Here is a 27000-nt window from a genome sequence, read left to right as displayed (position 1 = left end):
TGTTTGCTTTGGGTTGATTTTTTAATAAACATATTATCAGGATAGATTGTGGACAATGAACTGGAGTATCTCTTGTCTATCGAGGGATAGTGAGGTAGGTACCCACTGTACTCGAGAGTTAAAGGGCCAGTTCACCCAAATTACATAAAACCACATTTTCTCACTTAAAGGGATAGTTTGGGTGTTTCGAAGCGGGTTTGTATGAGGCACTTCTCTTAATCTTATCCAATGACTTTGGTGAATCCGAGCTAACCAAAGTCACAATAACAAAAACAAACTAACCGATCGAGGCAGCGGTAGATCAGCAACTCCTGTGTTCTGCGAAGTAAAATTACTGTTTTTGTGAATTGAGTCTGGTTGCTTTGGCGAGAGCATAGATGACAACTTCAGTTCCTCGTCAGAAACGTAGACTGTATAGCTGTCTCACAGCAAGGTAAACCGGCAAAAATGTTGTAAATATACCTTACACTTAAAACTGATAGTGATTTTTTTTTTTTTACGTGGCTAAAATAAGATTCGCTACCTGTTTCTTCAAACTGGGAGCGTGCCAACCGTCATCTACTGTAGGTAATACACTGACTATCTGATACTTACCTGATACGATTGAGGTGGAGATGTTTCTGGAGAAAATAACTTATCTACGAAAGAAATAGTCCCTATGAAAACTGTTAACAGGGAGGATTTTGGATTACCCAAAGTACAGCAACATTATTCCTTGAGGGAATTTCTTCAAATTTGGCACAAACGTCCACTTGGACTAAAGAATGAACTGATTAGATATTAGTGGTCAAAGGTCAAGATCACTGTTACCTCACAAAACACGTTTTTGGCCATAACCCAACAATTCACAGGCTAATTGACAATTTCACACAAATATATAGATAGGATAAAATGAAGTGATGACATTTTGAACAGACATGGATGTAAACTGCAACTTGACTGGTTGGCGGGGGCATACAACTTTGAGTAACTGACCCTTGAACACTGAATATAAAGAGGACATAAGAATGCTGTTATCACCCCAATTGCTTTTAATTCAAACTGTTTTTGTCGTTGTTTGTTTATGTAAGTATGACATCCACTTTCACATTACCTGACCTTTGGTATAATAGTGGTTTATTGCAATCGGTACTCTAATTCATACACTCCTCTAAATGACTAATAACACCCAGAACTTTGTGATACTATAAACAAATACTACTGAGAAAAAAGAGCCAAGTGACATGTCATAGAAAGTGCTAAGAACCTAATATTCTTTTATTGTAATTTCACGTACATCATATATTTTCTTTAACAATAGATTTACAAAATAATAGACCGAACAATACTTTCTCAAAATAGTAAACTAATTGAATACTGAGGAAATAAATAACTTATTTTCTAGCAGAACACCAAAGGGCCACACACACTTGATGACCGACCATGTCATTCATTATTGGAGCAGACTCAACATTATGTACAACAAAAGGACAAGTCAGCAGGTGCACACACACACACACACACACACAAACTCACACATACAAACACACAGAGCAGCCAGTTTCTTGTGCATCTATAACTGCAAAAAAGCTTGTTTTAAAACTATTTTGTTACATGCATATTCATTTCCATAGCAACAGGGGCAGGAGGGAGTGTAAAAGAGGGGTTTGGGGGGCGTCTATCTATCTGTCTCCACTTGGGATGCTGACGCTGCAGCTCACAAGGCTTCACAACAATATACATTCCCTTGCATAGATTCTTTTGTTTGTGGAATGGACACAAATCATTCCCCTGTTGATTCCTTAAAACTGAAACCGATCAAAGTGGAATGGTTGGAAATCGGAGCAGCTGTCAGATGTTGAAGGCCCTCGGTCCGCTTTGAAAGACAGCAGAAGAGTTCGGGGGGAACTTGGTCCTCACCAGATGTTCCTGAGACAAAAGAGAGAGAGATGAGAGCGATGAAACCAGAGAGGGCAGCAGCTGTGGTGCTCACACTGGACCCATGAAATGAGAGGAGACTGGTTTTGGCTGCGCCGTCAAGAAGCATCAGGTCTGCTGTCAGAGCGCCAGCAGCCTGGACTCACTGTGTTGCTATTTCCTGCTTAGTGCTGCTCGGTTCTGCTGATGGCAGCTGTTCTCAAAGCCTGACCAGAGTCTTTCTGGGCTGTGGGGAATAAAAAAAAGTCACCCATATTCTATTCTTTCAAGCAATTATTGGATCTGTCGATGAAAATGCGCCAGGCTACTTTAATTTACTTGTGGATCGGGGCAGCTTTTTTATCAGACAATCTGTGGAGAGATTGACGGCTTGCTGTCCGAGCAGCACTTTGAATGTGACTGCACAGCGCTCTGGGTGGCAGGGCAGGCAGTTCATGTTGGTGTGTGAGTGTATTCACCTCCTCCCCCCTCCCACACACACACAAACACACACACACACACACACACACACACACACACACACACACACACACTCACGCTGGCTTTTCTGCTCTGTATAGCAGCCAGGTCTCTCCTAAATTAGATTGGTGCCAAAGAAGACTGCAACCCGGTGCAACATTGCACTTTAACAGATAATCCATCAAATGGTGCTCACTAACCCCTCCCCCACTTCTCCCTCTCTCGTTCTCCATCACCTATCTATCACATGCCGCATCTCATTCCTCTCTCCTCTTCTTTTCCCCCTAGCTTTCTCTCTTTTCCCTCAACCTTCTGTTTGCCATTCCCCTGCTCTTAATACAATCCTCTCCTCCCTGCCAGAGTCCTGCCAGCTGGGCACAGGACGCTCCCTCTGTTGTCCCGGGCAGCGTGGGAACAGGGAAGAGGTCCAAGTGAAAGACAACGGGAGAGAAAAACAAGGAGAAAGTCTGGCTTGGGGGGGGAAGAAAGAGAAAGTCGTAGAAAGAGAAAAACAATGGATGGAGAGAAACTGCAGTGGCAGGTTTAGAAACCTTTAAATGTGTTAAAGGGGACATATTATTCTCATTTTCAGGTTCATACTTGTATTTTAGGTTTCTACTAGAACATGTTTTGAATGGCTTGTTGAATCACGTGTTTTCTGATCTGTTTTCTGTGACATTACACAGTTGTTGGGTTGGTAGGCACTCCAGAGTACAGAAGCAAAGAGGCGAAACTCTGGTGCTTTTTTGACAATGTCTGCTAGATGGCGCCGTATTAGCACTGCCGCCATTTTGGACCTGAAAACAACAATGAGTCCAGAGTCATGAATGTATAAAGAGACGTCTTCAAATCAGAGGATACATTTTTTCGAGGTACATCAACTTTCCAGTACGAATACTTTATGTCCTAAAGTTGTAAAATTCTGTTATTTTCCTCGCTCATATGACACATCCTGTTCTGCCGGCTTCCTGCTAGTTGTATGCGGCTGTAATAAGAAACATATTGGCTGTAATTCATCACTTTTATTATCTTATAATACACCATGGGCTGTATGCTGTATGCCTGTACCGTGGTGGATGTATTAACGTCTCTGTTCCCAAACAACCGGCTATCGGCCAGCAGCTAGTAGTGCTAGTAGCGTGACATAAACAGAATTTAATATAGTTGTAGGCTATTTACTAACACGCAAGGCAGAAGCACAGGACACAACCTCTTATGCATTCATGGTCTGTGGTCTATTGTACATTTATTTTGGAGGTCCTTGACATGAAAAAGTTTGAGGTTGCTCTCAAAATCTGTGTGCTGAACTTCCATTTATGTCCATTGCTCACTTTATGCTCCTCTGGGAAGCGACAGGGCAACAAAGTTAAATAAATAAGTAAGTAAATAGTTATAATAGTATGCATATTTTAAATATTTCTATTGTTCAACACGGACCATTTCGGTAGAGAATTATGACAATAGAATAGAAATAATTTACTTTTGTACGACGATTTGTAGGCGGACGTTTAACTGGCGTCATTATGGTCGTCAACTTTATTACAGTCCAAAATGGCGGAGGCGATTTTCATTTCTTAGAAATAAACATTCTTTGCTCCAGATACCCAAATATATGTGCACAAGCACTGAAAAAGTGAGTTTTTCATGATATGTCCCCTTTAAGACGTTCTTGATTAATAGTTCTGTTATTCATTAAATGTAACAAATGAATGCCTAATTCACTTTTCCACCCCTCCTACACTTATTTAGGACCCAGACCCCCGGACTGACACTCTTTTTGCAATAGTTTTTGCATCTTTCTGTGGTCGTCTTGCATCTTTTTGTAGTTGTTTTGCGTGCCAGTAGTGTGTTGTTGTAAGGTTAAATGGTGAGAGAAAAGAGAGAAAATGGAGATAACAGGAATGTGTATTTTAGGCTACATTGTCCCTTCAGGCTTTCTATCCTCTTTATGCAGTTTAAAGCCATTGTGAGCATTTCCACCCCTCTACCGTGCATCTATGTTACTGCCATCCGAAAACACAGCACTGTTATACATTGTATTCAGAAGTTGCCCGTGAACTCTGAGAGTACAATCTTAAATCTCGGGGGGCTGCTGCCTCTAAGCTGACTATACAACAACCAAGAAGTTTCCACTCTGCATGCTAAATGTGTTCCCCATTCAGCAGTTTTGTCTTGCTCATCCCTGACACACACACACACACACACACACACACACACACACACACACACACCAGATTATACAGCCCATCTTTGCAAATCTGTCTGCCTTGTGTTGCTGTTGCCAGGCCTGATTCCTTACACGCACACGACTGTGCTGAGAGTTCAGGGCTACACTAATTTAAGTCAAACAAGCCGGGTTTCAGGTTCTTACAGAGCTTCATTCTCTCGTCTGACAGTTCGCAACAACCTCTCGTCAGGATGTCTTAAACTAGGTCTGCGAGTTCAGTGAGTTCAAGAAAACACTCATCATGAAAAGCATCAGCGTGTCCTTATCGGTCAATTGTCTGCTGCGTGTCATGAAATTAGAGACAGCTTTTATCTGTTGAGATGGATATTATGTGTTATAGGTGGGGGTGTACACAATTTGATTGATTTGAGCATTAATGAGAATTTCATGGCTGCCCAACTCCTTTATCACCAAGAGCAGATTTATTCTGATTTCAGCCGCTTATTTGGGATTTAACCATTAAATCTTTTAATGAATAGATACAGTCGGTCTGTTCTGCTCCACGCTAAATGAGGAAGCTTCCCCTGCTGGCGATAACACAGTTTGGTGCAGACATGTATTTTACAGAATGGCATCACCAGCTGAGAGTGCCCTCAAAGACAAATACCAGCAGAGTGCCATGACCCAGTGTAATGCATACTGGAGTGGGATGTGTAATGCTTGGTCGGACACCTCTGCAGGGGGCTGGTGAGTCAATAATGAGTCGGCGGTGAGTGGGCCGTTGGTGGATTATCTAAGATCAACTCGATTTGCTGGCAGGCTGGTTTGTGTCGCACTAGCGGATTGTGGTAGAGCTGATGAAACTGTGTGAAAACTGCACACGTATGTGCGTGCGTAGAATATTAACTGCGGTGTTCAGTCCCACAGCCGAAACACACTGCCTGCAGCACATCCCTTCTTAATGTGCCGTGAACTCCAACTGGGCCAGTGTTATTAATAGAGTCTGTCCCGCCATTGACATCTCTCACTTCGACCTCAATCACCTCCACACAGGATATTATTGAGGGACATAACGGCTTAATAGAGCAGTCGTTATTCTGAAAGTGATGCAATTAAACATTTATTTTTCTCTCATGCATGAATCACTTCTTCCTAAACCTCTGAAGTTGCAGGACTGAGGGTGAACACACAGGGCCGTAGCTAGGATTTAAGAAGTACAGAGTTCTCCCTTCCCCTTGAAAAACTTTACACAACACCAAAATTAAAGCTGCAGTTGGTAACTTTGAGAAAATATGATGTTATTTTTATATAACTGTCACTATATCCTGACAGCAGTGCATGAGACAGATAATCTGTGAAATAATCCAAGATTTCACAGGGCCGAAGGAAAACAACCAATCAGAACCCAGCTGTCAATCACTGCTTGCGAAATTTGTGGACTCCAATCAAACGGTCAAACTAGGCAGAGCTGATCAAATATGAATCAATATGCTGTTACTGTAATAACTATTTTCTCGCCTCAAATGTTTTCAGAAACATCTTGTCGTGTACTGTTTAGCTGTAAAATGAGAGTTTGTGACACAGCAGCCATATTGAAAACAGTCGAGCCAAAACCAAGCACCAGCCGTAGCAAACTTTCTCATTTTACAGCTAAACAGTAAAACTGTACAGTTTGATCGGAGTTTTTGTGAGTTTCGCGAGCAGCGATTGTCAGCTACTGTACGATTTTAGAAATGTTGTTGTGTAATTCCTACTCCTACTCTATGAGTAGATCGTTTGCGATGTAAAACCAAAGCTCACGATTTATGTGCTCACACTGTACATGTAAAATAGAAAAAAACAAACATGGCCCATCAGCCCCTGAGGGCTGTTCTGGCTGTTGACAGTTGTCAATAAAGATTAGTTTGAAAGCTCCGAGGCAGGTAAAGTCTGTTAGCTAGCAGAGGTCTGTACGGGTCACAATGCCAACAAGGCAGAAACGTGCCGCCTATATGGACTTGCAGGTGGCTAGGAAGACGTGAACAGTATGGTTTGTCTATTTTGCAGAGAGAATTGGAGGTAATTCATCCGACTGTCCAACAGCTGGTCAGGAGGAGTTAATCGGTCCTCGGTCCCCCCTGTAGACTGCACAGCAAACAACGCCCAACGAAGCTGAAATTCGGTTCGATGCTAAAATTAGTCTTGCGGCTCAAAATTCGTACAGTGTAAGTCCAGCTTTAGATACTCCTCGGCTCTGATTGGTTGTTTTCCTCCGGTCTGTGAAATCTGCTGCCATTAGGAGCACCAGAGGACACTGGAGGACACGGAGGCACATGATTTTTTTCCACAGATTATCTGTCTCATGCACTACTGTCAGGATATACTGTAGTGACAATTTTATAAAAAATAACTTTTTATCATATTTGCTCAAAGTTACCAACTGCAGCTTTAATTCTATTTCTTACATTGTTTGCATTTTCACATTTTATTTATTCATTTAATTTCACTTATTTAGTTATATCGTCTGTACATTTTATTACCCAACATGAATGTCTCTGTCCTATGAAAACCATGTACCTCCAAAATGTCAACTTCTCATGAGCAAAGAAAAACAGTTTTTAAATGTGTTCATTTAGCTGAAGAAGTACGAGATTTTACTCGTGGAGGAACACCGTCAATAAAATTTGGAGATACACGGTTTTCACTTGCTATAGATTATGCACATTGCAAGACTAAAATTCTGATGGAAAAATAATGAAACTTTTGTTTATTTGTTAGCCTAAAAGTAGTCAAATTTGAATATATTGAGTCTACAAAATACTGGAATCTGCCTATAAATTATCCACTGAAGTAAACTGTAAACTTCCCCCATGCAGGTTCCTAAAACCCCCTACTATCGAGGACCTCAGTGTCCTCTACAGCCCTGCAAACACAGCTTTTCCAACAAAAACATTTTCTAACCTTCCCAGATACATTTCAGCGAAAGATTTATTGCTACACGGTGTGCAAACAGACAAACCAGCCTGACCCGGCCCAGCCCAGACCAGCCCTCCAGCTCTCCACTGGCAGATGGCGGCGAGGGGTGTGGGCGGGGAAGAGGGATGGCACTAAACCTCTGGAGATTCCCCAAAAACCGTCTCACTTACTGTCACGCAGAACAGCTGACCTGAGCGACGGCACCCAGGGAGGAGGACAGAGGGACGTGTCCCGTCATCCAGTTTATCCTACGATAATCTGGAGCAACCTGATGAGTTCACAGCCTTCTGAGCAAATACTCTTGCCTTGTTGTAGTTAGATATGCTTCCATCACACATCTGGTTCTGTGTGTGCCCGTCTCATTATATCTGAGAGCACAAATCTGGGACAAAATTGAATATTTGGGTGATTCTTCAACTGTTTTCGTCTTATAATGTATGTCAAATTATATTTTAGCTGTGGCCTAGACAAGAAAGATTTATTTTGAGACAGATATCAGTGCATTTGTCTCCAGGTTTTTTGGAAGAATTACCCATTTACCTGTTTTGTTCTCATCAAGCCTGCTCTATTCAGGTCAAAGCAATGAGTGTAGCACCAGCAGAGTGTTACCTAACACAGTACATGGCCTGTTTTAAACAGCTGGGTCACTTTGAGCTGCTTGGGGACAGAATGCTGTATCACTTCTTCTGAAACAGCAACAGGCCACTGGGGAGATGAGAGAAGATGACTTTCAGGAGGAGCATGCTGCAATCTAAACCTGTAGCTCCTCCAATGAACCTAATAATGTACATTACATGGCTCCTCCAGCTTTTGCTTTAATATGTCGTGAAGATACACCATCACTGCTGCCTTTGCTTACCTCTCCCTTTGTTGTTCTACTGAGCTCGGCCCTCTCAGGCAGGATGCTCTGCTGGAGGCTGGAGGTGATGGGCGAGCTGCCAGCTAGCAGGGCAGCGGGGATGGGCTGTGGGACAGCAGCGGGTTGTATGTTGGAGGTAGCCGATGGGATATTGTGCTCCACCCGATGCTGCCCTATGGACCTGTGGACATCCCCGCTGTAGGCAGCCTGGTAGCTGGTCTCACGCGAGACGTGGGTGGCCTCTGTCCCCGGGCTGGAGTATTGAGCTGTAGGAGGTTTCCTTGCGCTTTTGGCCGGTCTCACCCCCGTCCACGGCCTGTACTCTTGCCTGGAGGAAGAGAGGTGCATCAGGTGGCTGATGGAGGCTCAGTAGTGGGACTTAAAGGGGCATTCTACAGATCTGACATGTGAAGATGAGTTCACTTCACGTCATGGGGAGTGCTTGGATTGTGTGTTTCATAATGTCTAAAATCTGGGAAAATAACCCTGATGATGACTTGGACTGGGTTTGTGACTGGGAGGTAGAGTTTGAAACGCATGAGCATTAACCAGGCAGGCAGGGCCTAATGAAAGATGCATTATTTGAAGTGTAGGATCCAGTGTTTTTGAAGCTTGAACGGTGACTAAAAGTCCAGATATCTCAGCCTTTGCTTTTTAAAAAATGTGTCCCTAGCAGCATTAGATACTAAATCCCCAGAATATCCCTTTAATCACCATCATCACCATTTACAGTATATAACTCTACCTGGGGGTCTGTACCAACCAAGGGATCATGAGATAAATCTGAGCGGTCGCAAGATGATTAACAAGATAAGAAACAAACATTTCAAGTTACATTTACTTTTTAATTTATTTTTACTGTGAAGTTTAAATTTTTAGATCTCTAAAATCTACTAAAATGAATAAATCTGACATCATTCTTTGGTTGCACTGCTTGGGATTCATAACTTATATATAGGATTGTATAAGTAACCGTTGCTTTCTTTTTAAAGGGTCCTGAGCCAAAAAAAAAAAAGGTTTGGAAGTCACTGCTCTCAAACTTCCTGTCCACTATTATTCTAAAATAAAATGCAAAAAAAAATAAAAATCAAATATTTATACTTATATGAATAGGAAATGTGTAAGAGAATTATTGATGACCCCCTATCTCCATGCAGGGCTTTGCTGGTGCTGGGGTCAACCCTGGAAGTCAATGCATTATTAAAAACACATCTAATTACGCATCAGCATTATACTGTATACACTGTAAACAATTGCTGTTAATTTACAGCAGGATTTCAACAGTATTAACCTGTTATTGCTAAAAACAGAGCTTTACTGTTAATACAAAAGAAAACCTGTTAAATTACGCTCATAGGCCGTTTTTTAACTGAACTATAATGCATTCTTAAAAAAACAGCACTTTACTGCTGATCAACTGAAGTATCATCAGTAACAGTTTCATGCAGTATTTGTTTTAATTCTGGGACCTGATCTGCTCATGTGAGACTTGTACATTGTACATGATTGTAAAATCAGTGAATTAGCTTTATTGTTCTTCACTCACATGTTGTTATGGTTTGCATTCTGAGCTTGTAGCCAGCTATAGACAGACATTTTGGGAAAAGTGTCAACAAGTCTATTATAGCCTTTTTCCTAACAAGTGCCTTTAATTGTATTTAGTGTGACTATTCCTATGTCTGTAACCTGCTAAGTCTATTCATCTAGGCAAAAAATAATATTTATTAAAATATTTGTTAAAAATTCAACATAAATAGTGCATTAAAACAAATCAGTAAGATAATGTAAAAGAAAGGTTAAAAACAGCTATATAATGTATCTTTAAACAGTAAATTAACTGTAAAATACTGTGAAATTTATTAAAAAAAAACAGTTGAAACTGTATTTTTCATTAACAGTACAAAGCTGTAAATTTCAGCGACGGTATAATAATGTTAATTTTACAGTAACATAAAGGCAACCCTGCTGCCAGTTCTTTACTGTTATTTTACTGGGGAATTCATAACAGTGTACCACCAGATGCAGTGGACAGCGACAGGTGCTGAAACAAGTGATGGAGGATGGAGGATGGACATGTCCTACCTGTAGGAGCTGTTTTTGCTCTCCTCCATCACCTCTCCCCACTGGGATTATATTTTGTATTAATAATCTGAATCTGCAAAGTAGTAAAGTGTTTTTGATACCTTCACTTTTTTTTTTGCATTAAATCATACCAGGATGTTTGCTGATTGATTGGATGTGGCACAGCCCTACCTAGAAACATTTCCACCAGCTGCCACTGATACCACCAGATGCAGTGGACAGCGACAGGTGCTGAAACAACACTGTTAAGAATTTCCCAGTAAAATAACAGTAAAGAACTGGCAGCAGGGTTGCCTTTATGTTACTGTAAAGTTAACATTATTATACTGTCTCTGAAATGTACAGCTTTGTACTGTTAATGAAAAATACAGTTTGAACTGTTTTTTTTTTTTATTAATTTCACAGTATTTTTGACATGCATTTTAATAAACATTATTTTTTGCCTATATGAATAGACTTAGCAGGTTACAGACATAGGACTAGTCACACTAAATATAATTAAAGGCACTTGTTAGTGGAAAAAGGCACTAATAGACTTGTTGACACTTTTCCCAAAAATGTCTGTCTATAGCTGGCTACAAGCACAGAATGCAAACCAGAACAACATGTGAGTGAAGAACAGAGCTAATTCACTGATTTTACAATCAAGCGCAATGTATATGTTATATGGTCTTTGCAAAAAAAAATAATGACCACTACTTTCGTTGCATCATGGGTATTTTTTTCAAAATTATAGCACCTGTGGTGGTGCAATGTGTCCCACTGTCATTAAACATTTTTTTTATATTATAATATTTATAATATTCTGACTAAACTTTGACATATACCAGTCTGTGATAATCCATCAACATATTTTCCTCCAATTTTGAGTATAGTCCAAATAATTCATAATTTCTGCATTTTTTACTAAAAATATTAGGTTTAATTTAATATAAATTAGGTTTATTGATCATGAATTCCCCCCAAAACAGTGTAAAACTTGTGGTAATGAGTTGGAATGAAGTTGGCCAGAAAGGTGTAATACAGAATTGGGTGATAATTTATAATGTCTGCTTTAAAAACAGTCAAACCAGACAAAAGTTGCATGGTCAACGGGAAGACAACAGGAGGGTAAAAAAAACTGTATATGAGCGTAATTTAACAGGTTTTTCTTTTGTATTAACAGTAAAGCACTGTTTTTTTAGCAATAACAAGTTAATACTGTTGAAATCCTGCTGTAAATTAACAGCAATTGTTTACAGTGAAGTGATGGAGGATGGACATGGTCCTACCTGTAGGAGCTGGTTTTGCTCTCCTCCATCACCTCTCCCCACATCTTCTCCTGGCTGTGGTACCCATTCACCGGACTGTCCGACCCACTGTCTGCCCTGCTGCTACTAATCCAAGGGAAGTTCTCCTTCCTAGGGATGGGCCAGGGTTTGTAATCCTGCTTGTACTGCGTAATGCTGGGGAAAGGTACTCCAGGCGGCTGGTATTCCTCCCGGGGCTTGTAACTGGGCTCCTTTCTCCCCCTGAAGGATCCTCTGGTACCTGTGCCATCTTTGGGTATATTAGGGGCTCCGGCTGCACGCGTGTCCGGAGTCGAGTAGTGATTCCCGGGTGCGCGCTCCGAGGCGGAGACCTGCTTGGTGACGGAGCGCACCACCTCCTGCTGCTCGGAGGAAGAGGAGGAGATGTCCGAGTAGTTCTGGATGGTGAGCGGCACCGACAGGTCCGATTTGTCGAACTGGTTCCAGAAGCGAGCCAGGCAGCACACTCTGCTGATGCACGGCCAAGCCATACCTTCTTCTTCTTCTTCTTCTTCTTCCTCCTCCTCCTATAACTGTTTGGACTTGTGGAAGGAGAGAGAATTGGAGAAGAAGAAAAATCAAAGAAAAAAAAAGAACAGAAAAAAAAGAAGAAGGATGAAAGGTTACATTCAGACTGAGTGTCGTCCTCCCTCCAAGCTGAGAAAACACCAAGAGTCCATGTCAGCAGCAGCAGCAGCAGTAGATGATGAACCTGGTCTGTCGAGGGACCGTCATTGAATATTCCTCTCACGTGGTCTGCTGTGATAGTGTGCCTCCACTATGCAGAGGAATCTGGAGCAAATTATTCTCCGCATCTTCAGCTATAGGATCCAGATCAGAGAGTCCGCAGAGGATTCAAAATCAAAAGGAAGATTTTTTTATCCTCCAGACACAATTAATAAATCTTGCACCACTGGAGGAGTTATATGGCTTTTTCCACTTGCCATCACTGATATTACTGTATACCTTAAACTGTTGCCAGCATGAGGAGTTACATAATTATGATGCAGAGTCAAAAACCTACAGTAGTCTACATACAGTGTAGGTTGGCACATTGGTGTTGCACCGAAATCTGTGACCGGATAGCCATTCTGAGCTGTCAGAAAATGTGACCCCACTGTACCAAACTTTTTACTTTTGAGTTTTGTGAATATATCTTTAAATAAAAATTATCAAAATATATATATATTTTTTTACAATTGACTTTTTTTGTCTTATATTTGCCTCATTTATTACACACAGTGGGTCACATTTTCTGACGTCAGCCGTCAGAAAATGTGACCCCACTGTACCAAACTTTTACTTTTGAGTTTTGTGAATATATCTTTAAATTAAATTCTCAAAATAAATTTTTATTCTTTTTACAATTTACTTTTTTTGTCATATATTTGCCTCATTTATTACACACCAAACTTCATACCAAACTTTTACTTTTGAGTTTTGTGAATATATCTTTGAATTAAAATGATCAAAATATATCTTCTTTTTTTTTTACAATTTACTTTTTTTGTCATATATTTGCCTCATTTATTACACACAGTGGGGTCACATTTTCTGACGGCTGACGGCAGAAATGGTGACCTAGTGACCTGGTGTTGCTGGCTCTCTGTGGTCACAGATTTTAGTGTAACTTTAGGTTCGACTTAAAGCAGCAGTAGCTAGAATTAAAGCAAATATTGTACGATTAGATTTATTTTTGTAAAGATTTATTTTATACAGTATACATATTGTATTCTGCTCCTGAAGTTAGATCTGGAACTATATAATATGGCACACCTTACTTGCTTGTATAAGGTGAGTGATGATTAAGATTGGCGGAGTGATATGAAGTAAGAAGTGATGTGCCACCTTTTTAGTTATGGGTGTTCAATAGTCCTAGGCTTGAGTTGAGACATTAAAGTGGATCCTGTTGCACAGACAAAGCTCTCCCCGTGCTCTTGCTTTACCCACAGCCCTACAGTAGTTTAATTAAGTAGCAAGTAAGTTTATAGTTAAGGCAACGAGAAGCCTTCCTTACAATATGATTAAAAAAAGTTATTTGTATAAAAAGGTCAGTATATCCTGACAGTAGTGCATGAGACAGGTAATCTGAAAAAAAAGCATGTGCCTCTGTGTCCTCTGGTGCTCCTAATGGCATCTGCAAGATTTCACAGACCGGAGGAAAACAACCAATCACAGCCGAGCTGGAGCCTGCCGTCTCTGAGCAGCTGTCAATCACTCGCGAACTCCGATCAAACGGTCAAACTAGGCAGCGCTGATCAAATATGAATCAATATTCCGTTACTGTAATGCCTATTTCTCGCCTCAAATGTTTTCAGAAACATCTTGTAGTGTACTGTTTAGCTGTAAAATGAGAACGTTTGGGACCTGGCAGCCATGTTGACACCAGTTGAGGAAATACCAAGCACCGCACACAAGCCGGAGCACAGCCAATAGGAACGCTCATAGGAACGGTCCTCAACATTATGCCTATCTTTTAGAAACAAGTGTAGTATGCCTTTCATGCGGTATTATAAATGGATGAAGAGACTCCGAAGCGCTCCGATTCTTCCGAGATAACTGATTATTACTCCATAAAAGACTGCAGACGAGAAAGCTCTTATACTGTCTAAGTTTATGTAGAGAATTACAGTTCAGTGAGTGTGAATATTAAGTTGACAGAATGGCACTCTATGCAAGAACTTCCCTCTGTGAGCTGTTCACAGAGAAGGAAGCAACATTAGCCTCTCACAGGGAGGCAGTACAACAGTTTAAGAGCCATTTAAGTGGGTTTGACACATAAAAAGCAACTTTCATCGACTTTTCAATGACAGATAATGAAATGATGACCACTGTTAGGTTATCAGTGAGTTTGTTATACTGCTAATGAACAGTATCCAGGAAGTAAAATCCTTTGAAAATATCAGTGTGATGCTACCATCTGCAGGGGAATATATGACATTACTCCAACTTTGTATTTTTAATGTAAATGAACTGTAAGTATATGTATTTCTTTTTCTTAGGCATTATGTAAAATACAGCCAGAAATAGAAGAAGTATTCAGACCTATTACTTAAGTTACTGTTAATGCTGGTCAAGGTGAAGCTTGATTTAATTACCATACATATATACAGTTTTGTAGATTAGGCTTTTAGGCCTGTGGTTCCCAACCATATGTGGTCGGGCCCCTTCCAAAAGGTCATAGGTTAAATCCGAGGGGTCGTGAGATGATTCATTGGGTAGTAAAGAAGCTATTTTTTGTAGAATATTGTATAATTTTAATAAAAAAATGTTATTCAAAGTTGGTGAATCAGTGTCACAACTATACATCTACACAACTATATAAAGTTGTAGGAAGTGATGTAATAGATGAATGGGAACTGACTTCTTGTACAAACATGTAGAGCTGAAATACACTGAGATACATTATGTTAAAGTGCATAGAACATTGAAGAGACACAAGGAAATTGAAACAAGAAAACCCCCAGATATGTATATATCAGGTAGCTGTGCCAAGTATCTATCCCCAACAAGCTTTTCCAGATTGTATTTTTATAATCTCCACCCCTCCTCCACAGGGAGGATGTTTCTATACATATGTATTTCAAAGACACAAAGTGCTTTACATTGAGGTAAACTGAGACTTCCTCATCCATGCAACTTTTTGTGATCTTGAAAATATCATATTGATTATTACTAATGCAATACAAGCTGGATTTAGCTTTGAGACGGCGTCGGCACCAGTTGCTGATGTAGGTTACTTTTTAATTTACCAGTTGTTGTTCGGCTTTCGGCTGCTCCCATTAGTGGTCGCCACAACGGATCATCTGAGATCTGATTTAATGATCCGTATATTTGATTTGGCATAGGTGGAGGGGCATACATGTTTTGATGGTGGGATGAAACCAGAGAACCCAGAAGAAAACACACACGAACATGCGAACAACCACACAGAAAGGACCTGCCAGAACGTGTCATATTGACAAATGCCGAACTGCATCAGCAAAATGAGAAATCGACCCAACTCTGGAAAGGTGATGCAGTTTTGCTCATAGTCAAGGATAAGGTCCAGATAAAATATTAACAATGCTGGGAAGGGTCTTGCAATGTAAAACATTTAAAAAAAAATACATAATACAGACAAAGAATTGTATTAAAAATTCCTAAAAATATCAGGAAATCTCATCTCTGATGCAATATTCACAGGAAATAATCTGCTCCAAATGAATTCAAATTACTTGTTTTACACAAACTTTCTGCAGTTATTGCGTTCACTATTTGGGTTAATTGTACAGTTTCAGTTGTTTTGTAATCTTATTCTTATGCATTGAATATAATATGAGATATCCATAAAATATGTCTCTTAGTCAGGGGTCGACAGTTCACTCAAAGATAGAGAAGGGGTCCCTTAAGGACAAAGGTTGGGAACCACTGACGTGTTCAACTAAATCATCTGAATTCTAAATATTCTGCATCATGAAAGGGAGGAGAGCATCATGTGTTGTGCCACCTGAGAGGTGTGTCCAACTCAGCAGTAGACCTGAGTGACAAAAAACAATTTCACCTGCCCAGTGTTCAGTCTTATTTAGACATGGATGATTTAGGACTAAAATTTGTTAATAGAAATTGTCCAAGATTCATCAAGGACTGGCTCCCGGTGGACTTCAAAAAGGAAATGATTCAACTTTTCAAACTAGCAGGACCTTTGGTAAATACAGTATGGGAGTAGACTATTGGCAGAAACATGTGTCTTTAGAAAAAAAATTGGAATCATTTATATTTGAATTGCTCAACTTGAGTTAAACAAACGAACTTGAATCACGTAATTTGGATTGGTGATGTTTAACTTGGATAATGCACTGATAAATATAACCTTGGTACTGAATGTAATATTAGAAAAAATTGATCCTTATTATATGTTTTGTGAGGAGAGCTTGAGGCAGTTTGCTGAGCAAACTTTGAAATGGTATATTTTATATACACTGGATAAAGACGGAGGAACAGGTCTAGCTGGTAGCAGGGCAAACAGAGACATGTCCTTCCTTCACCCCTCCTAGTTATAGGAGCACTGATGGCTTGTAGATTGAGCTCCTGATGGCTCTTCTCTGAGCTCATTAGGGTTATGGCAGGCATGAAACACTTTCTAAAATTGCCACCCCTGCTTGCAGTTTTGAACCTACGTTCATGTCCATTACACATTGTCCCCTTGATCTCATCATTGTGGTACACCATGTCAGGAATTTAAGCATTCCACTGCCCCGTAAGAAGCATATTTGGAGGGGCTCGTCTCTCACTTTCTCTCCCAAGGCCTACCGTCTTCGGTCTGGCCCCTTTATCTGACTGTGAAGCAGCTGTGGCTATAAGTTGCGAGTGCAGGCCAGTAGATGCTAGCACATCATCATTAGGTTCACAGGAGGCTTGGTCAAGGTTATCCTCACTCATATTTCATGTTAGAGTGTCCAGATCTCCGGCTCGAAGGACCACTGTTTAGGTGACCAAATTGGCGAGGGTTGGAGACTATAGGGACATTTAGACATCGGACGTGAGGTAACCAGAATAAGGGACAGTGCGCCAGGATATTCCAACAAAGAAAGGACTTTTTTTGTAGATGAACTTCTCGTTTTAACTATCCATGCGCACATCACATCAATATTAGGTTAGTTATAAGGGCATTTGCAGTGGAATTCAGAGGCGCCCAGTTACAGCATTAGAGGTCAAAGGTCAAATTCTCTTGACCTCAGTGCCATGACAATGTGACCGATGGATAGATTATAGTCGAAGCTTTACAATGATATATAACTCAATGATATTGTGTGTTGGTTACCCTCTTTTATACTGGATCGATGTGTAAAATGGCAAAAAAAGATGGACAAATTTGAACGATGGAGGGATGAAAAAAGGAGTGATAGCACATAGAAAGCTATCATTGCTGCAATGCTATCAGGCATTTTCCAGCACTAAGGACATAGACCTTTAAAAAAATCACTATGAGACCAAATTTTGGGGGTGTGGCTCATGGACTATTTATCATCAAGTGGCATATCTGCATTAAATACACAAACAATGGGAGATGCATGACATAAACAGCATTGCACATGCATTTACTCATTGTAATCATTATCATCAACTCTAAGCTAGATGATACTTAAACACAAACAATATTCCAGTTAAAGATAACAGATAAAGACGAGGCATTATCAAAGTGATGAACTTTAAAGAATAGCTACATTGTATGAAACAGTGGAACAGGTCTGGCTGGTAGGGTTACAGCAGACATGAAACACTTTCTAACACCGACAGAACGCGACAGTATGATAATAATGCGCTTAGCGTGCTGAAACTTCTTGTCCATCAGGCTGGTGGCCAACAGCAATGCTGCATCCAACCTGTAAACTCTCTGTTGTTTCTACTTGTATTTCAGTTCATTTCACAGTTGATGGTCCTTCTCATCAATTTTGTCAGCACAGTGTTCTGTGGTCATTTGGGGGAAACTCAGCTTGCAGGTGTGGCGTTAGCAATAGCGGTGAGAAAACACAACTTGCAACAGCAGCTTGCTTTTAGTCTCTTTCAGTTGCTCTTTGCTTAAATCCAGAACTCATGCACATTTCTGTGTTTTGTCATCCACATAGCCTATCTATTACGCAGTTGTGGAAGAAGTACTAAGTTTAAGTAAAATAAGCAATACCACAATAAGAATACTCCGTTACAAGCAGCCTAAAACTCCTGCATTCAAAACCATACTTAGGTATCAGTAAGTAGGCTAAGTATTATTAAGAACATGTACTTAAAGTATAAAAGGAAAACTACCCTTACAAAAAAGTAGTACACTTAAAGTTTATTTAATGAAGTTAACTTATTTAAGTTCAAGTATATTTCCCAAGTATACTGTATGTAGTAAGTATACTAAAATCAATGTACTAGTAGTATACTTGCAAGTGTACTACTTAAATACTTCTTGGGACTAAATTGGCCCACTTTTTACTTTATAAAAATATATTTTAAGTTGTATTTCGTACTGCAACTGTTCTATGAAGTGAACTATATTATAAGGGAACTTATAGGTATACTGTTAGTTTACTATTTATATACTTGTTGTATAGTGAAAGCACACTTAAAGTACACTCTCAGTAAACTACTAGTTTAATAGTTTTTACTGCAAGTATACTTGTGAGTTTTCTTTAACTTATAGTACTTAGCCAATGATTTATGCATTACATAAAGAGACTTGCTCCTTTTGCTATTTCACTTGATGTTTTGTGATGAGATTAAAAAAATGTATAACGTTAGTTTTTCTTGCATGCGTCCACAGTGAACGGATGATGCAAAAACGTAGACAATTCTTTATGAATTGAAGTAATTTATTTATATCAAAGCATACGTTTACAAACGCTCACAAAATTTAATAGGCTTCTCTATCAAAAAGTAAGCACAACTACAAGCCAAATACACTTAGACTTTTTCTGTATATTTAGTATAAGCCAAGAATACTTAAGTATCTTATTTTCTTATCTCTTATTATAATTTTAAAAGTAGTATACTAATAGCACACTTGAATAAACATCGTTTTGGTAAGGGTACTCACTATGCAGCCAAAATGGGCTCTGATGTTGTTACATTATTATATATTACAGGCCTACTATTATATTATTATTATTGATGCAGTAACATGTAAACTGCATTTCAATGTTGTAGCTGCCTGTGGTAGAGCAAATGTTACTCATTTCTTATACTGTGGGGTGTTTATACTGTATAACAATGTATTGTACCTTATTATTCTCATTATAGATTTTTTAAAATCTTCATCTGCAGAGTAATTAGTCACTACATGTAACTAAATACCTAATAAAGTAGTGGAGTAAAAGTATAAAGTAGCATAAAATAAAAATACAGCATGATTTAGATTAATGGTGACATTGGTTTTATGTCGTCTATTTTTGTGTGTATGTTTTGGATGCAGGTTATCAATGTGACTGGTATATCAGTTGGATCTGGTTTGGCATCGGCCTTTGACATCCTCATATCTCAGGTGGGCGTACAATCTTGGTCAGGGCTCATTTTTCCATCCAACCCCCTATACATTACTGTTCTGCATCAACAATTTTTGTTTTTGTGTTCCTGTGTTTCTCTTTGGGTGTGTAGACGTATGGGAGTGGAAACCTAAAGCGTGTCGGAGTCATTCTTCAAAGAGGTGTTTTGATTCTGCTCCTGGCCTGCTTCCCCTGCTGGGCTATCCTCATTAACACAGAGCCCATGCTACTCGCTGTCAAACAAAACCCAGAGGTCGCGCGGTCAGTATTCATTCGCCAGTGAGACGGGCCTCAAACAGTAAAGGCTGTAGAACCTAAACACTAAGAGCTAAAATGCTCCGTAGGGAGAACTGCAGAGTCAAGGGATAGTTCTCAGTGTGTTTGTCACTGCGAGCAAAACACCTGTCACATTACACATAGTCATTTAATACATTGTTCCTATGAAAATATTGATTAGTGCAGCTTTAAAATAAATACACAATTAAAGGTAGGGTTGGTGCTGTTCAAATACATTTGTTCTTATATTTGTTGAAATTGTCATTACATCCCAACATCCATCCATCCATCCATTATCTGTAACCGCTTATCCTGTTCCTGTTCAGGGTCGCAGGGGGAACGAGAGCCGATCCCAGCTGACATTGGGCGAAGGCGGGGTACACCCTGGACAGGTCGCCAGACTATCACAGAGCTGACACATAGAGACAGACAATCACGCTCACATTCACACCTACGGGCAATTTAGAGTCAACAATTAACCTAACCTGCATGTCTTTGGACTGTGGGAGAAAACCCACGCTAACACGGGGAGAACATGTAAACTCCACACAAGCCGGGTTGAACCCGCGACCCTCTTGCTGTGAGGCAACAGTGCTAACCATTGCACTGCCCTACATCCTGACAGCAATCAATTAATCAAAGGGTCCAACAAAAAAAAAAAAGAAGAAAAAAAATCTGGTATCTGTGGCTGTTGCAGGACTGTGATAAGCCCGTCACTGTGACTGTGTGATTGAACGGCCTGCCTGCCTGCTTCCGGTGCGCACTCTGCCCGTGTACTCATTGCATGTCACCAGAGTCTTCCACAAGCTGCTTGCATGACAGCTGTGAGTACTAACAATAGCCATTTTCGTTATTTATTATTTAAATTATGTATTTATTTTGGGGGAGTGGCTTTGGAAGGAGTCCTGAACGGACGGACTGTCAGTGTTGCCGACTTGGCGACTTTCTTTTCAGATTTAGCGACTTTTGGAGCTGGAGCTGTTTGCTGCTTTCATTGGAAAAGATGTGGCAACACTGGGCTCGGGTTTTCAGTTGGATCATTTTAAAAATCTAGTGTATTCTTGCTAGTTTTCCAGCATTATCGACCCTACATTTAATATAGCAAGTTTAGCGAAGTTGCATTATAGACATTGCTTATTGGTCCAGATCAGATAATCAAATTCTGAAGTTGCTCCAAGACTTGTTACTTGTTAATTGATATGGCTGTTCACTGCTGGTGATGAGTTGAAATTCAGGGAACTCATATATTAGTAAAATTAGCTTCTACATCATCATCATCATCCTCAATGTGGTTTCAGTGTCATGGCAACCGTGTCAGGCGGCAAGTTGAAAAATGTTCAACCATCATGAACTGAATCAAGAGTGGCAATTAAAAGTAGCACGAGTAGAGAAGAGTAATAGAAGTCAGAAAACTAACTCAATGATGTCAGTTACACAGAAATGTCAATCTGTAAATGCAAAACCTCTCAGTTATTATTGTATATGACCACATGAATTTCCCCTTGTGGGATAATAAAGTTGACCTTTGACCTTTGACCTTATCATTTCACTGCCACACAGTGAACCTGGTGCCTACCAGCCTTGCATGATGATGAAAAATAAGTTCTTTCGGCTTAAATAAAAGTAACCTTTACATGTGCATATACTGTACTTTTACATGTGCGTATTTTCATAATAACTTGATTCAGTTTCACATGTAATACGTAGCTCTGTATGTTTGCTCTCAGACTCGCCCAGCTGTATGTGAACATCTTCATGCCAGCTCTGCCAGTGAGTTCAGTTTGCACTAAGACACAACATCCCTGTCCCTTTCCCATTTGTTTGTATATTTAAGTTTTATTTACTCCTGTTCACTGTCCTATCTGCAGGCTGCTTTCATGTACCAGCTGCAGGGGAGGTATCTACAAAACCAGGTGCAGTGCACATCTACAGAAACACAATGATAGCTGAAGAATTGCCATTAAGGTCAACACTGAGTCCGTGATGTGCTTTAATTGGCAGGGTATCATCTGGCCTCAGGTGATAACTGGAGCCATTGGAAATGTTCTTAATGTAATTGTCAACTACATCCTCCTCTATGTGCTGGACCTGGGTGTTGTGTAAGTGCATCTACCACCATAAGAAACTAGAAATAGAGGGAGTCATCATCATTTTATGTGTAATTAAGCTCTGATACTGTTGTACTGTATATACATACTTCGCAGTGGGCCAAACAAAATATTTTCAATAGTATCTATGTCAGCCTTTCATTTATGGTTCAGTTTCACATATCGCTCGATTACATTGTAACCCTCGAATCTATGAGTGAAGAGACAATCTCTCCACACAGTTACATATTTCATATATACGGGGGACTGACCCCACTGGAGCGGCCTTGCCCTGGAGAGATTGTCTCTTCACTCAGAGAACCAAGGTTACAATGTAACCGAGCGTTCTCTATCATATTAAGACTATCTCTCCACACAGTTACTTTTTACACATGTACAGCGCGAGGAGACAAAGGAGATAAAGCAGATGTTGCTCCTCAAGTACTCCCTAAGATTGCTGACCCTGGTATTTGATGTTGCTCCTCAAGTACTCCCTAAGATTGCTGACCCTGGTATTTGATGTTGCTCCTCAAGTACTCCCTAAGATTGCTGACCCTGGTATTTGAATGAGATGTCCCCACCACCAGAGTCTTCTAAATAGTGTGTGACAAAACAAACCCCTATATATACACACTATATACGAATATGCTCAAATTCATTGGCTAGTGATACATCCAGACACTGTGTATCACTGCCCTATGCTCAGGCGCCAGACGAAGCCTTAATCATAGCCTACCCCACAAGATGCCAAGGTTGGGTGTGAATGGACAGAGGCCGCTCAGCTGACCTACCCCACTGCTGGGCCGACTGACAAGAATACAACACATCTCCCTGGCTGGGCCAAGAGATATTCGCGTCAACTGCCCCAGTGGTGTCAGTCCACCGTACAAATGGAATATCTAACTATGTGTCAGTGAGCCACCTGTTTCCTTTTAACTGTGCTGTAAACTCTTTTGCACAACAGTGGATCTGCAGCAGCAAATGCTATCTCACAGTCAGCTTCGGCTCTGATATTGTACATTTACATCTACTGGAAGGGGTTACACAAGGCAACGTGGTCTGGTGAGTTTTCTCTTCTTTTTTTCTGCACACTCCTTCAACTACACCATTTCAGCATATGATCTACAGTTCAGTTCTACATTTTTCTTAACCTGTTAAATTCTGCCCCCTAGGTTGGTCACTGGATTGTCTGCAGGAATGGGGTCTGTTCACCCATCTGGCCATTCCCAGCATGCTTATGCTCTGTCTGGAGTGGTGGAGTTTTGAACTCGGAGGATTGTTGGCTGGTTTGATCAGCGAGGTGGAGCTGGGAGCTCAGTCAATTGTGTATCAGATGGCCAATATTGTGTTCATGGTAATTCTGATGCAGTTTATTTTTTTATGTAATTAGGACTGCAAATTGTTTTTGTAGTTTTCCTGCTGTGGTATGTGTTAATTGCTACGTGAAATTCCAGACATTTCAAAAGGCAGCTATAACTAATCCATATTACAAAAAATACTCTTTACTACAATAGATATTAGAATCTCAAATGATAAAGGATCATTTGACAATACCCCAATTGTGTATATTGTAAACTTTTCAGAATTGCCATATATTTCTAAAGTTTTTAAGACCTCATAATTCACCTTCACTACATGCCATCCAAATGTATGAAGCCTCTGATGAAGTACTGCCACAAGCAGTTTGAAATAGTTCCTTTGTAAAATGACACATAATATTTTGTATCCCTTTCTACACCACAGGTCCCAATGGGATTTACGGTAGCTGCCAGTGTGCAGGTTGGGAATGCTCTTGGTGCTGGGAACATTGAACAGGCCGTGGCATCTGGCAAGGTCGCCGTCATCTGTGCATGTAAGATTAATGCATCCATGCATGCTACTTTCCATCCACAGCAAAAGCACTTATTAGCACAGTCAATTCTGCAGCATCAAGTAATATCACCTTATAGAGTCACTGGGTTGGAATAAAGCAAGTATGAACATATTTAAAAGGGACACTCCACTGATTTTACATGTGAAGTTCAATTTATTTGTTATGATGAGTACTCCTGAGCTGTGAAAATAGTTGTATCACGTCTGCTGAGGCACTGTCGGGAGCCTGAAAAAAAGACCCTACTCAGTTGTATTATGGGAAGTGTTGGATCTAGTGTTTCCAGGGTCTTTCGATTTTGACCATGGATTTTTTAAACAGTCTCTTGTGAATAATATAACTTTGCAGAGATAAATACAAAATATCTGGAGTGTCCCTTTAAATGTTTAGTGTATAAATATGTGTAAAGGACTCTGTTTTTCCTTTGACAGATATACTTTAAGCTTTTAAAATTTGTAAGTAATTTTTATGCCCAGATTTGTTTGTAGCTGGCATCTGTGTTCTTCTCATTTCCAATACAGTTGCAATCTCGTGCATTGTTGGACTTGTTCTCGGATCATCTAAGAACATGATTGGTTACATTTTTACAACAGAAAAGTGAGTATGTAGTGTATTCTTGTATTCGTAAAAAAACTTTTTCAAAGTCTCTGATGTAACTTTCAAATTGCATCTCATCCAGCCTTAAGCCTGTCTCATTGTGTCAGTGTTGTTTCTGGTGATAAGAGTTCCCAAGAGACCCTTTGAGAAAAGTAAAAGTACAAAGACTTTACAGACTGTGCTATTTTTTAAAAAGAACATACTAAAACCATGGCCAAATGAAGGTATCTTTGCACAAATCATAAATTTCTGCTCCTAATTTACATCTTTGTTTGCATCTTTTAGAGAAATTATTCAGCGAGTTGGTGAAATCATGATCATATATGGGTTCCTCCATCCTCTAGATGCCATTTCGGTAAGAGATTAGTTATCATCATGAGAAATTATCATAATGTCAAAGCTAAGCACAGCAGAGAGAGACTGATAGCTGTATTTGATGTGTGCAGGCTGTGACAGGGGGTGTTATACGAGGAGTAGGGAAACCGATGATCGGGATGATCGGTTATTTTATGGGATATTACTGCATCGGCATTCCTGTTGGAGTGTCCCTGATGTTTGCTGCCAAGATGGGCATCATGGGTGAGGACAGAAGAGCTCACTGACATGTAACTCTAAAGCCTTGCTGCAAGTTTGAGTGTTTTTTCTTCTCTGTTGCAGGAATGTGGTTGGGGTTTTGTGTTTGTGTCCCTCTTCAGACCATATTCTTTATTATTTACTTGCGTAAACTAAATTGGAAAAAGGCTGCTGAAGAGGTAAGTGACCACACCTTGAAATTGCATAAAAAATGACAGATAACTATAATGAATTTCGGTGTTTTACTGCAAGTTTACTGACATGGTTTAGCTTTGATTCATATAGGACAGGAATGCTCTCACTTGTTTTGGTGGTGAAAATCAAGATTTTGGTGGACAGTAGTCACAAGGGATTTATCATGATGATGAATCATGACATTTGCTAAGGATAATGCAATGTAATGTACCCTGCACAATTCAACTTTTCTTTGTGTTAGACTCAAATTTAGATTTTACACATTAAGTTCAATTTTATTGTCATGAGTAGCGATTTATGCTTTGGAAGTGGTTTGCAGCCATTTATGTAGAGTAAGAACAATTTGTAGTAATAAGGCCAAAACATGCAAAACAAGCAGTGTGAGTGACCTTGTACACACTCCCTGATCCTTTCTGCCCTCTACAGTCACAAGGAGGAAATTACACTGATATCTTAAATATACCACATGTTCCTGTAATTGCAACTTAAAAAGTAACTGCAGTAAATTCAGCACAATAGTCAATGTCCCTGTAAATCAACAATATGTATTTGATTTTTATATATGCACTATAAACAAGTGTCATAATTGTGTATGAGCAGGCAATGGTGAGAGCAGGAGTCCCGGTCACAGAAAAGGAACCATTGCTGGCAATGGAGAACGAGGGTACGTAACTGCTTGCTTCACTTTTCCTTTTCATTGGATGCCCTTTAGGAACATGCATACTGTGCAGAGTACACACAACTAACTCCATGTGTCTCCCTCTCTGATCAGAACATGCCCTTAATGAGTGTAACTTCCTGCACTATGAGAAGTGCATCTCAGACCTGCAGGTTCTCAGTCCGGGCCGTGATGGGACAGCCGGTGCTGCAGTGCCTCGGCCTCTGTCGTTCAGGCAGCTGGTGGTGCGTCGTGGCCTGACTGTGGTCTTAATGGTGCTCATCCTTGCAGCCGGGATAACCACCAGCGAAATGCTTCCCAAACTGTTCAAATGACCCACACTGCTGGCTGTCATAATACATCATTTTGTGACACAGCAGACAATGTAGGCTGTATCCAACTCTCATTCTTTTTTTTAAATTCCACAAAGTATGATGTTATTTCTTTGTGCCATATAATCTCTGCATCTTATTGTGCAGCTACTCCTGTAGAAAGTAGGTGATTTGTCAATTTTTAACAGGGATGGTTCAATTCAATTATATTTTTTTATTTTTATTATTTATTATTTTTATTAATTTCTCAAGTTTTTTGTGGACAAGATTGAGACCGTTTGGACACACATCTCTCTTCCTTTGCATTACCCTTCTATCACCTTAACCTGCTCATACACTGCTGTCAGGATATAATGAACGTTTTATAAAATAACTTTTTAAAATCATATTTGCTTAATTTCTACCCACTGCTACTTTAAGTAAACAATACAATACTGAAATACTCCTTTACAAGTAAAACTCCTACATTCAAAACCTTGCTTATCCAGAAGTGCAGAGGTATAAATAGCAAAATGTACTTAAAGTAAATTACCAATCATGTAGAAAAATGCACCCTGTATCTATAGTATTAGATCACTGTAATGGATTGTTAATAATGATGTATCAGTGCAAAATAAATATTTTATTGTTGCTTTATTATGGCTGGTCAAGGTGGAGCTTGATTTAATTAATTTAATC

The 27000-nt window shown here is 39.9% G+C and overlaps 2 protein-coding genes across 4 annotated transcripts; one reads left to right on the top strand and one right to left on the bottom strand.

The window, feature by feature from the left end:
• Positions 1-1231: 1231 nt before the first annotated feature.
• map6d1 (MAP6 domain containing 1) lies at positions 1232-12723 on the bottom strand. Of its 3 annotated transcripts, none has more exons than XR_012595855.1 (4): positions 11711-12723; positions 8358-8685; positions 8039-8203; positions 1232-1908 (listed from the first exon to the last, which is right to left on the bottom strand). XR_012595855.1 is itself a non-coding variant. In XM_074651123.1 (4 exons), exons 1-3 carry the CDS (start codon positions 12217-12219, stop codon positions 8108-8110), a joined length of 933 nt encoding a protein of 310 aa, XP_074507224.1. In that variant the 5' UTR covers positions 12220-12723; the 3' UTR covers positions 1232-1908. The 3 variants fall into 3 exon arrangements, 2 of the variants coding, with proteins under 2 accessions (XP_074507224.1, XP_074507225.1); XM_074651123.1 differs by having other exon boundaries at positions 8108-8203; XM_074651124.1 differs by lacking the exon at positions 8039-8203 and having other exon boundaries at positions 11711-12719.
• A 2970-nt stretch (positions 12724-15693) lies between these two features.
• On the top strand, positions 15694-26959 carry LOC141777023 (multidrug and toxin extrusion protein 1-like). The gene is made up of 15 exons (XM_074650941.1): positions 15694-15741; positions 19665-19733; positions 19847-19995; positions 21738-21780; positions 21879-21923; positions 22012-22109; positions 23062-23159; positions 23270-23451; positions 23841-23949; positions 24489-24564; positions 24850-24919; positions 25011-25143; positions 25222-25316; positions 25933-25996; positions 26105-26959. Exons 1-15 carry the CDS (start codon positions 15694-15696, stop codon positions 26323-26325), a joined length of 1500 nt encoding a protein of 499 aa, XP_074507042.1. The 3' UTR covers positions 26326-26959.
• Positions 26960-27000: the final 41 nt, after the last annotated feature.

The sequence above is a fragment of the Sebastes fasciatus genome, chromosome 11 (assembly GCF_043250625.1).
Source record: "Sebastes fasciatus isolate fSebFas1 chromosome 11, fSebFas1.pri, whole genome shotgun sequence".
Lineage (NCBI taxonomy): Eukaryota > Metazoa > Chordata > Actinopteri > Perciformes > Sebastidae > Sebastes > Sebastes fasciatus.
Note: the sequence above shows the minus strand (reverse complement) of the source record. Positions and strands in the feature narration are given on the sequence as shown.